Genomic DNA, 11,636 nt, shown 5'->3' with positions numbered 1-11,636 from the left:
GTCGCCGTGCCGCAGCCCCCTGCTCGTCCCGCAAACTGCCCAGGGCCTGACCTCTGCAGACCCCTCAGCTCCGGCCCTGGAGCGCTGCGAGCGCGGACCGGCGTGAGGCCCCGAGGGCAGGAGAGGCAGCGGCCTGCCCTGGGCCCGCCGTCCTGCTTTCTGCGCCTCGCTGGGTGATGGTGGGGTCCGCGGGACCCTGGGCTGTCCCGGCTCCCCAACCAGAGGCCAGTGACTTTGGGGGTGGGGGGCGTCTTCTGACTCTGGCAGCCAGCGCGCTATTTGCAGGCTCTGAGCCACAGACCTGCACCCTCAGGACTCCTGGGGGCCCCTCTTCCTCGGGGAGCCCAAGGCGCGAATGAGCAGAGAGGTGAATCCCGGATGCTGTGGGCCCCTGTCCTGGCTCCCCAACCCACAGCCCCAGACCGCCTCCCTCCCCTGGCTTGTGTAAGCTTGTGCAGGGGGCTTCGCGGAGCCTCGGGCAGAGCGGGCAACCCCACGCAGGACGGCTGTTTGTTTAGAGAAAGAAAACAAAAAGGCTTTTCACGCTCATCTGTTTTCACTTCAACCCTGAAATTATGGCAGCTGAATGAGGGGTGAGGAACCACCCAGCCGTGCCACGCCCCAGCTTGGCCCTGGCACTGAGTCCTTGGTGGTGCCCTCTGTCTTCCATACTTCCCAGGAAGCCTTTTATCATTTAGAGAGAGGGATTTAAATTAGTGGCTTACCTGCTCTGGGTGCAGCAGGAAAGAAGCCAGAACTGCGTCCTGTCCCCATCCTCCAAGGACCCTTGGAGTGAGGACCCTGAGGCCTAGAGGGGGCACTGTCTGCAAACCCCAGTGATGATTTAACACCTGGGCCACAAGAGGATCCTTTTGAGTGAGTGCTGGTGCAGTGAGCTGTTCCTCTTTTTTTTTTCACCGTTGTCTCTAGCAATTGTTTTGGCCTCCTTGGTTTCTCTGAGCTCCTGACTACCTGTTCTGGCTAAGACCAGTTTTCTCCTGGATACGCCAGGTGGCCACACGTGGTACCCACTCACACTCCCCAAAACACATCATGGCTTAAGTTTCTGCTTATAAAAGACTTATGAAACTGACTGGTTTTCATGAAACTGTTTACATTATTACATGTAACCTGCAGTAGCCGAAGCCCTCCTTAGAGCAGGTGACCCAAGTCAGTATGCTGTTTCCCAGCTCCAAAAAGAAAAGCGGGATACGTTGGCCAGGACCGACGGCTCCCCTCCCCAGCCCCACCCTGCCAGGAGCAGTACGGGACTCCGAAATGGTCCCCCTCCCCATCCCCTCACTCCTGGGAAACTCAGGTGCAGGTGCTTCCCCTGGGGTTGCAGCAAGGAGGCCCCAAGAGCATCAGCCCCTCACTGGGACCAGGGGGGTCCCTCTCCAGTTGGACCAGCATGTTGCGTACGTATGCATCTTCCAGGGAGTCATCCAGTTCTCAAAGGGTCTGAGGTCTCAAGAACGCCAAGGGCTGTGCTGTGGCCTGTGGGAAGATGCTACAACGTCCCACTTGATCTAAATCCTGGGCTTCTAAGTGTGTCCTGGCAGGCAGGGCTGGGCGGGGTGGGATTCAAGGCCCTCCACATTCCAGGACAGAGCCGGGTGTCGGGTGGCTCTGAGGGCCAGCTGCAGCCTCCGGTAACTGGCTGCTGCCTCTGGAGGTGGGAAGAAGTGTCCCAGGCCAGTGACTGGCCAGGTGGGAAGCCGCAGTCCCAAACCTGGTGGTCAGATCCCTTATGGGACCACCACCCACTGACATCTCTGTCCCACAGTGTTCAAACCTGCCTTCTCAACCTGCAGAAGGGTGTCCCCCACTGCCTCAGACAGCTTATCCGGTTTCTGGAGTCCCTCCACAAGCAGAGGTCCAAAGCCACTCCCGTCCTGAGGCCCCACCCCCGGCTGTTTCTTCCTCCACCGAAAGCCTCCTTAGCCCTTTCCCTGGGACACACCTCCTCCACTGGGCTTGAAGGGGGCTCTTCTCTCCCTGCCAGACCGAAACACCTCATTCTTGTGTGCACAGGGGTAATAAAAAGTAGACCTTCCTCTTTTATTTTATACATGATGCTTCTTTTAATGCAGCCAAAAATGCCATTTGCTTTTCTCGGAACCATAACCCATACAGGATGCAGTGACCATTTCTTTATAACACCAGGGCTCCGCAAGGGGCCAGAAGATGCGAGTTACATCCAGCCCATCAGGGAGCCAAAGGCGGTGTGGGCCCTCAGCCAAGCTCTGGTGGCTGTGAGGCAGGTCTGGCCGTGCAGCCAGAGACTGGCAGAGGCTTGGGGCGGAGGTGGACAGAGGCGGTTGGGCTCTCAGTCCTTTGAGTCGGAGACCAAAGGACACTCGTCAAGTTCATCAGGCAAGGGTGGTCCATCTGTGCACCTGGCCGATTCTAACAGCTTCCAGGGGAGAGGACACGTGCAGGGGTCATAACATCGTCACCTTTGCACCTGCCCTTGGCCAGGGACACCCTGGGTCTGGGGCCTCTCAGTGCCTGGGAAGGGCCCTGGAGCATGCCCGTCCTCTGTCTGCCCCTCCCAAGAGACAAGAAGAAGAGGTGGTGTAACACTGTTTAAAATACACTTTTTCGTTTACAAATGCAGCAGAGGAGAGACGTGGGCCCCTTTTCTGCAGTTTGTGAGCAAGGGGCCAAGACACATGAGCACTAACCACGTAGCAGGGGTGAGGGGTGGGGGCGACTCCTGCCAAGGCACCCCGGGTCACACCCTGCTGCCTGCGGCAGCGTCCGCCCTTCCCGCTGAGCCCCTCTGCTGTCCGCTGGGGGCTGCCCGCCACGACCTGCTCCCGCCCACCCACATCCCTTGGCCAGGCCGGGGTCAGGGGTCACTGCCGATTTCGGCTGCCCAGCTTCCTGCGGTCCTTATTCTGGCTGCGCTGAGGGTCATCCATCTTGTGGACACGGAAACACTCCTTGAGGTTCTGGGACCGAATCTTCGGATTCAAGATCTCCTCAGTCATGCTGCTGGGGAACCAGCCTCTCTCCTGGTCATGCAGACGCTCGCCAAAGATCCACCCTGCGTAGGGAGGGGAAGGGGAGGGTCAGAAGCTCTCCAAGTGGCGCAGGCTGGGCCTCGCCCTGTCCTGTGTGGGGAGCAGAGGAAAGGGAGACGCAGGGGTCCAGCCGGCCTTTCCAGAGGTCCCCTGCCCTCAGACGCATTGCTGGAAATGCCCAGACCTGGTTAATCCCCGTGAGCTGGGCGCGTGCTGCCCTCCCAGGGGGCGTGGTGTGTGCACAGGGCGGGGGCAGAACCACTGTGTGTCCCGGATGTATTGACTTTGGAACCCATTCCCAAACTCTCAAACCATCCTAGGCTGCCCCAAGTGAGGCCAGGAGACCCCAGGGGCCACCCCCAAAAGCAGGAGGCATTGAGGAGCCGGTGGGGTGGTAGCTGACCGCGTGGTTCCCTGGCCGTGAATGCTACCGTCACCCTCTGGTTGGGCAGCCCCTCCCTGAGCCTCAGCCTCCCGGGAGCTGGGTGGTCAGCCGAGGGTGGCTGTCACGAACTGGCCGAGTGCCCTAGCTCTCTACCCCCCACCCCCCGTTATCACAGTGTCTCTGCTGGGGGCCTGGGACCCGAACCGCAGGTCCTGCTGGCAGGTCCTGGGGCAGGGCTAAGACCTGGGGCCCGAGGGCCAGGGGCACGCCTTCTGCAGGCCATGTGGGAGGGGTGTCAGGCTGTTTATATTTTGCAGGGGGAGGGGGAGGGCAGGAACTACTGTTCTCTCAATGCTGGGTGAGCCCCTAGGATTTGGGAAGGGTGGAAATGGCCTCCTCTGGAGGTCACCAGCCTGAGACTTTCCAGCCAGGGTCTTGAAAAAGAGGAGGAAATGGGGTTGGGTGGAGATGCTTTGTGTATTTTGGGGGATTTAGGTTAGGAACAATTGATGTAGAAATAAGGGATCAATTTTTCAGGGGAGGGGAGTGAACCTCTGGCACTGATGCCAACAGCAGGAGTGGGCGGAAGCCCCGGCGGGCGGCTCTCTGGCCCACGTGGGGCTACAAGCCTGGTGGTCACAGGCTCATCTGGAAGCTTGTTGCAAATACAGGGTCAGGGTCAGGGTGCTCCTGGCCATCACCCCTCCCACTGTGATGGGGGCTGATGCCAGGGCCGGATGAGGGGAAGGGACATAGAGCCAGGCACTCAGCTGGGCCTCATGCTAAGTGGGGGAAGGCGGACCTCACAGCTCCGGGGAAGGAGAGCGGAGGCACTGGGAGAGATGCCTGCTCTTTGCTGAGAAAAGGCCAGCAGAAGCCATGAGGGGCAGAATGGTCTACGGGAGCAGACAGGCAGCACGGCCCTGGGCTCTGCCTGCTCTCAGCCGGCTCTTCTGTCTGCTTCTCCACTGCATCCCGCAGGCTGGGGCAGAGCCCCAGGAGGGGCGGGCAGGGAGCCTCGAGTGCGAGAGGCACCCAGCCCCCGGGCCTCACCATCCTCTGTCTTGTCCAGGATGTTCAGGATGTCGGCCAGATCCAGTGTCAGCTCGTCCGGCTGCTGGGCCATGTACGGGTGCACACATTGGACCTGGGGGCAGTCTGAAGGGAGGAGAGAGGGGGGCGGCATGTCCTTATCACCACGGCACCCGCCCTGGCCCCCCACTTCTGCTCAGCAGTTAGCAGGGGCACGCTGCCTGTCCAAGAGACAACGCAAACTCCCACAGCAACTGAAAGAGGGCTCATTCGAGGGAGGGGTGTGTGGCTCCAAAGAAAAGGCCGTTAAAGCACCAGGAGTTCTGAACAAAAAGTATGTGGATACAGGGATGAACAGGCTTGAGGGGCTCTTATTGAGACTTCAGAAGGAGCTGCTTGGTCCTGGGCTGGGCCCTGGGAGCAGTTTGGGGACAGTCAGGACTCGGTGAGCTCGGTCAGGATGGCAGCGTCTCTATCAGGCAGCTGGACTTGTGCCCTTTTAAATTCTGTAATTTTCAGACAACTGGCCACCCCAGAGAACACTGGCGTTTGCCTTGTGGGCCCGAATTCCTCTTGGTTTCCTTGTGGCATCTGTCACTTATGACCCAGTGGCTTTTATTTCTTCATTAACCATCAAAACGTTTGCAAAGCTCAGGCACACCCGTGTCCTCCGCGGGGTACTAAGCTTGCACTGGGGTGCTAGGGACCCCCGGGCAGGCGAAGCAGTCTTTCCAGCGGCCCCGCAGGCCCTTCAGGCGGAGTGCAGAGGCCCCTGAGGCTGACGCAGCTGTGACAGGCAGGGCCGCCACGAGGCTCCCCGGACCCTCCCCTGCCCCACCCGGCGGGTGCCCCCTCCCCAGTGGGCCACCTACCCAGCAGCCGGGACGTGAAGGAAACAAACTTGGTTCTTCGGTTGGGGGCCAGCGAGGTCATCCAACGCTTCATCTCGCTCCTGGGACAGGGAGGAGGACAAATGCCCCAACCGCAGAGCAACGGACCCCATGTGAGGGGAACCGCTGCACCAGGCATCCAGCAAGCTGGCCACTGGGTCCCGGGCCTGGCACAGAGCAGCGGCAGGACGGCGTGGACAGGGCCGGGAATCCAGTGGCAGGACTGGGGCGGAGCGCTATAGAACCTCCCTGGTACATCTTTAAAGTCAGTGGGTGAGGGTGAGCCCACGACACCCCAAAATTAACCCAGAGGCGAGCCCTCAGCTGCCAGCTGCCCTGAGCCATGTTCCGTGGAATTGGGAGAGGCTGACGCCACCCCTGCCCCAGGCAGTCAGAACTGGACCGCGATGTGCAGGGCGACACCTCTGAGTCCTGGGCTGGGGGTTGCTGGGCACCGCACAGGGGCTGCAGGGCGGCTGGCCTGGCAGCTCAGAAGTGCAGGTGGGCCTGAGGCCACCTTGACAGTGGTTCACTGGTCGGTCGGGCCCAAGGGCTCTACAACAACTCATCCGAACAGAGGGGCCCGCCCAGAGTCTGACGCCCAAGGGAACATGAACACACACACCCAGCAACGTGCTCGCCCCTGCACAGAAACCCTCCCGGCAGAGCCTGGGGGGAGGAAGGACAGGAACAGGGCGGCGGTGTGCTAAGCCTGGAGCCTCGCTCCCCCCGGGCAGGCGACAGGCGCTGGGCACTCACTGAGAGGACGCCTTCAGCATGTAGGTGGCCTCCCGGTCATCCGCATTCTCCAGCAGCCGCAGGATGAAGACGTTGGCCAGCGTCTGGCCCTGGTCCTCCAGCTCCTCCACTCGCAGCAGGCCCCGCGGGGCGGAGTCGAAAACCTGGTACTTGTCTCTGGGGACCGAGGGTGGCAGCAGAGGCACGTCAGTCCCGAGGCGGCGGCGGCTCGGATTTCCAGGAAACGCTCTACCCTGGCCAGCGAGGCCGGCCCCTCTGCTGCCACTCCTCACCTCCTTCTGGAAGCCCCCCACCTGACCGCCTGTCGCCCTCACCCCCAGCCCCCGCCCTCCACGGTGTGGACGGCGGACGAGGGGTCGGCACCCACGACACGGCAGGGGCCGCTCGGCCGAGCCCTCCCCAGGCGTCAGGCACAGAGCTGGACTCTCCACGTCCTTAGGGGTACAGCCCCCGCTAGACGGAGGGGAAACGGAAGCTCAGGGCGTTGAAATACACCTGCCCGAAGGCCCAAGGCTGGACCAGAACGGAGCAGGCCTTCAAAGCGGATCCAGCGCCTGGGCAACATCCCAGCACCACGCCCGCCGCCCCCAGGCCATGGTGACTCCCCATCCCTCCTGCCTGCCGCTCACCCCGGAATCTGCCGGCAGATCACCAGCAGGTCATTGAAGAGGAAGAGGTAAATTTCCCGGAAGAGCTTCTTGGTCCGCAGGGTCCGGGATGTCTTGGGGCCTGACATCTGCTGCAGCTCGCCCTGCTTCAGCAGCCAGCGGGAGTGGGAGATGATGGGCACCGACTGCGTGAGGGGGGACGGCATCAGAAGGGCTGTGCCCCTCCGCGCCCCCCGCTCCAGGCTCCCCTCGCGCTCTGACTGGAGTGATGACCGCGAGCAATGGTGTGTGAGGCCCGCACTGGGCCCAGGACACGCGTGGCGCTGGTGGGAGGGAGGGACGGACGGGTGCTGGGCAAACACGGAAGGGCGTGTGTGTGTGCATGCGCACGTGTGCCTGAGTGGGCATGTGTGTGTCTGTCTGTTGTCTGTGTATCTGCGTGTGCTTTTACGTATGTGTGCTCACGTCTAAATGTGTCCACGTGTCCTGTATGTGTCTGTACTCACGTGTGAGTGTGTACCTGTGGTGCCTCTGTGTGTGTGTGTCATTCTCCTACTACTGTGTGATGCAGGATCAGAGGAGAGGCCAAGTTCACAGGAGAGAGGGGAGAACTGGCTCCCACAGGGTGAGGAGACTGGGCCGGCCGGTCTCCACACTGTGGCTCCGGGGTAGGCACCCAGCACCCAGCACCCCGCATGCGGCCCACAGGTGGAGCTACATGGGGGGCCCGGAGGTCTGCGTCCTCAGCTGGGGCTCAGCTCCCAAACCTAGCATGACCTCAGGGACCCTCGGTAGGTACCGTGTGCTCATGTGCCCAGAACCCCAGAAACCCAAGCCCTCGGGGCCCTTAGGGTCACTAATGCCTGCAGCTTTACACAAAGTTGGGGGAAAGGTCGGTAACTTCCGTCGAATTTTCGAATCGCCCACATTTAAGAATCCCTGGAGCAGTCCATGTCATACTCTTCATGTGAGCTGACTGTACAAGGTCACACAGCCAGTAAGTGAGAGCAGGCAGCTCCTGACTCCCTGTAGGAGACAGTCTAGGCCAGCGGCCCCCAACCGTTTTGGCACCAGGGGCTGGTTCTGTGGAAGACAACTTTTATACAGACAGGGGTGGGGGATGGGGGGATGGTTCAGGCGGTAGTGCGAGCGATGGGGGGCGATGGGGAGCCATGGGGGGCGATGGGGGGTGATGGGGAGCGATGGGGAGCCATGGGGGGCGATGGGGACCCATGGGGGTCGATGGGGGGCGAAGGGGAGTGATGGGGACCCATGGGGAGAGATGCGGGCAATGGGGACCCATGGGGACCCATGGGGAGCGATGGGGAGCGATGGGGGGCGATGGGGAGCGATGGGGAGCGACGGGGGGCGATGGGGAGCGATGAGGGGCGATGGGGGGCGATGGGGGGCGATGGGGAGCGATGGGGAGCGATGGGGGGCGATGGGGGGCGATGGGGGGCGATGGGGGGCGGCTGTAAATACAGATGAAGCTTCGCTCGCTCACACACCGCTCACCTCCTGCTGTGCCGCCCGGTTCCTAACAGACTGCAGACCTTACCGGTCCGCGGCCTGGGGGTTGGGGACCCCTGGTCTAGGCCAATGTGACGGCCCGGTGACTGGGGGCAGGTGGGGCCTTCAGCTAAGGGGTCAGGGAAGGCCTCGGTGGAGGTGGTGCTGTGCTGGGACCCAAGGGCAGCCATTCAGCGAGCCCGGCCAGCGCCCAGTGCTCCAGGACAGCGGGGCTGGGGCGGGGACGCGTGGCTGGGCGCGGGCTCACCTTGATCTTAAACTCCATCTTCTTCTGAATGCTAATCATTTGCTCCGTGCGGCTCATCTTCCTGACGCCCTCGTTGCATGCTTTCACCACCTGGGACGAGAAGGAGGACACATCAGGCCACCCACAGCCAGCTGTCTCTGACCACTTCCTTCGGCCCACTCAGGCCACAGCTGGTCAGTCTCAACTGGGTCTCAGTTCCAGTGTAGAAAATCAGGGCCTTGTCTTTGCTGGGACGTGAACTCCAGAGAACTCATAAATCGATGCCGACCCCTCATGTCACCTAAGAGAGCAAATTTCGACCAGAAGACATCCCTTCTCATCCGTCAGACTGGAAATGCCCCAGGTCTGGGGATCAGGTTCCGTCACACACTGTGGGGGGAGCACAGAGTCCCCCCACCTTCCTGGGAGGCAACCCAGGTACCAAGGGGCCGAATGAAACCACATTTTCTGGGACTTCTGGGGACTCATTCCGAGAGATGATATCTGCACAGGATCCAGAACAGGGGCCGGCACCCAGCAGGCGCGCAGCGTTTAGGAACGAGCCCAAAGACGTGCGTACTAGGATGTCCCCCGCAGTGGCGTTCAGAGCAAGAAAAACTGTCCTCAACCTAAATGTCCATCCACAGGGGTTGAGTAGCGCTCATGAATCCACAGAACCCTGTACTCTGAAACCACGAAGAAGTGCAATAATTTTACAGGCACTAAATGGAGGGAAAAGCCAACTCGTAAAGCACAAGCCCACCTGCAAAGAATACAGCTGTGTGCGCAGGCGTCTGTCTGGAAAGGGCCTGGAGGGGCCGGCACCAGCGTGCCGGCAGTGGGGTGCGGGAGAACTGCTCACCTTTACCGTCTTCTTTCTGCCTATGAACAGTTTGTGGACTTGTTTGTATTCAGCATCATTTTTATAAATTAAGGGAAAAAAACCACCTTTATTAAAAAAGGTAAATAATGAGAAGCAAGTGTATACCTGGGAAATGAAAAGGAGATGAAAGCAGAAAAGAACTTGAAAACAGAAGACACTTGCCGGTGCCCCGAGACCCCCTGGGGCCCAGTGTGGCCGGCTGCCCGGTGGGGGCCGGCATGAAGCCCCCACCTGATCAGGTGTGTGCGTTCCAGGGGTGGGCAGAGGGTCCCGAGAGATGCAGCCTGGCTGGCAGGTCCCTGACCCTCCCTGACCAGCCTGCTCGAGGCTCCAGCCTTTCCCCAGCTAGGCTGGGAGGGGAGTGCTGTGTTTCCCAGGATCCAAAGGGTATAATCGCCAGAAGGATTTTGGAGGCCAACTGGCCTGATTGAGGGATGCGAGGAGAGGCCCCTGGGGGGAAAAGACTGCATTAAGCTACAAAGTCCTCATGGCTCCGTGTGGCTCCATGTGGCTTAGAACCACCACCTGGGGCTATAGTCCTTTTACTAAGCTGCTGCCACTGGTACACTAAGTGGAAAGGACTTCCCAACACCAGGCTCTCGTCCGTTTCAGGGTCACCAGCGCGACAGAGTGGCCCCTGCACGGCTGTCAGGAGTGGGCTCGCAGCTCCAGCGGACACACTGGAGCCAAACATACGGGACAGCGCTGCTTTCAGACAAATACGTGGGAACAGACACATTCACTGACCCCTCCCGCACGGCCCCTGCTCTGCCGGCAGCTTCCAGGAGGATCCTCTTCTCTCCGAGGATCAGGAGAGGAGATGCTTTCTCCATTCCTGGGCAGGAAGAGCCCAGGCTTGGCAGGGCCGGGCAGTCCTCTCGCGGGGATAGGAGGTGCAGCTCGAGGGCCGGGAGAGGCGGGATCGGGGGGCGGGAGAGGCGCACAGGGCAGAGCTGCATCAGGGCCCAAGAAGGGCCAGAGCCGGCCTCAGAGCGCGGCAAGGGAGGCAAGAGCCATGGCTTTTGACACTGGAAACAGGTCAGGACAAGCGTGGGGCCTCCGAGGGCTGCGGAGGGGAGCGCCTGGGCCTGCGAGTGGCCACAGAGCAGGGGCTGGCGGGAGGGTCCATGAACATGTCTGCAGGTCAAGTGCCCGGCCGGCCTGGTCCACCCCGCAAGTCAGCAGCCTTGGGTGAGAAGCAAGCCCACCCGACTTATTCTTTGGACCCAGTGACCTCTCTGGATTGCCAACTACTAAAATGAATTTGCATCTTCCAGAGACGCACAGGCACAGGAGGGGGCAGGACAGGAAGGTGGGTCTAGAGGAGGAAGACAGCTGACCGGGAAATGTGGAAAGAGGAAAGCACAACTCACCAGCTCCAGTTCCTTGTGCGCACCCAAGGCAGTGCCTTCCCGCTCAGACCTCTCCTCCACCCTCTTCAGGATGTTCTGAGCACAGGCAAAGTCTGCATTTAGTTTCCGCACGTATAGCCATTCCTCCCCTCTCCGCCCGCTTTGGCAGTGGCAGCCTCCCTGCCGCACTGGTGCAAACAGCCTCGTGTTGCTGCAACACCCGGAGCAAAGAGCCCCACCAGTTACGGACTGAGGGCAGGAGAACCTTCCACCAGCTGAGGGCCGAGCATCGCACACCAGCCTTGCTCGGCTCTAAGATGATAACCACGAGTCAAGGTCGGCACGAGGACTAACTACGAGGGCCAACCCCGAGCCCCAGTCTCCTTACAGCGAAGACCGAAGCAAAGGAGGCAACCAAGTGCGGTGGGGAAGGGGGCGGGCGAGGCCCGACAGTGAGGGAAGGGTCGCTCAGGGCTGGCTGTCCCCGAGGTGAGCTCGATGTCTGCAGCAGCATCAGTGGGACTGCCGTTTGAAGCCAAGTAGCAACGACCCTGAGGCTTCGTTAAGTCTGGTCTTATTGATAAAATCCGGTAGTTGGATTTTCTTGCGTTTCGCCTATAAATTACAACATTGCATTGGTTTCTGCCTCACAGTTCTCCCCGTGCCCGTATTTCTGATCTGCTCTCATTCCATGAAGAGGTTTGGGTGCGTCTGAGCACAGCTCACCTCCCCCCCAGCTGCCCCATGTGGTGGCACAAACGTCCCCAGCCACCTGCTGCCACCCAGACAGCAGGATGCTGGCATCCTTTCCACTCTCTCCTGAGCCCCAGATCAGACCCAAATCCCTCCCACCTCTGGATGTCCCTCAGCTGCAGGCCCCCAGCCTCCCCTGTGCGGTCACCTGCCCCGCCTCTGCCTGCCAGCCAAGCCAGACACACGCAG

The 11,636-nt window shown here is 60.9% G+C and overlaps 1 protein-coding gene across 3 annotated transcripts in view; it reads right to left on the bottom strand.

The window, feature by feature from the left end:
• Positions 1-2,083: 2,083 nt before the first annotated feature.
• NGEF (neuronal guanine nucleotide exchange factor) overlaps positions 2,084-11,636 on the bottom strand; it is a gene marked incomplete at its 5' end in the record, with an annotated part of 76,101 nt that continues 66,548 nt past the window's right edge. For all 3 annotated transcript variants that reach the window (XM_082658369.1, XM_082658370.1, XM_082658371.1), the window contains 7 exons: positions 2,084-3,052; positions 4,468-4,572; positions 5,319-5,398; positions 6,096-6,251; positions 6,725-6,888; positions 8,481-8,570; positions 10,716-10,790. In XM_082658369.1, the coding sequence (XP_082514495.1) occupies positions 2,862-3,052; positions 4,468-4,572; positions 5,319-5,398; positions 6,096-6,251; positions 6,725-6,888; positions 8,481-8,570; positions 10,716-10,790 (861 nt within the window). In that variant the 3' untranslated portion in view covers positions 2,084-2,861. The remainder of the gene's footprint in view (positions 3,053-4,467; positions 4,573-5,318; positions 5,399-6,095; positions 6,252-6,724; positions 6,889-8,480; positions 8,571-10,715; positions 10,791-11,636) is intronic.

This window comes from Grampus griseus, assembly GCF_964374135.1.
Source record: "Grampus griseus genome assembly, chromosome: 7".
NCBI classification, from domain to species: Eukaryota; Metazoa; Chordata; class Mammalia; order Artiodactyla; family Delphinidae; genus Grampus; species Grampus griseus.
The sequence above is the reverse complement of the archived record's forward strand: the minus strand, read 5'-3'. Positions and strand labels throughout refer to the sequence as shown.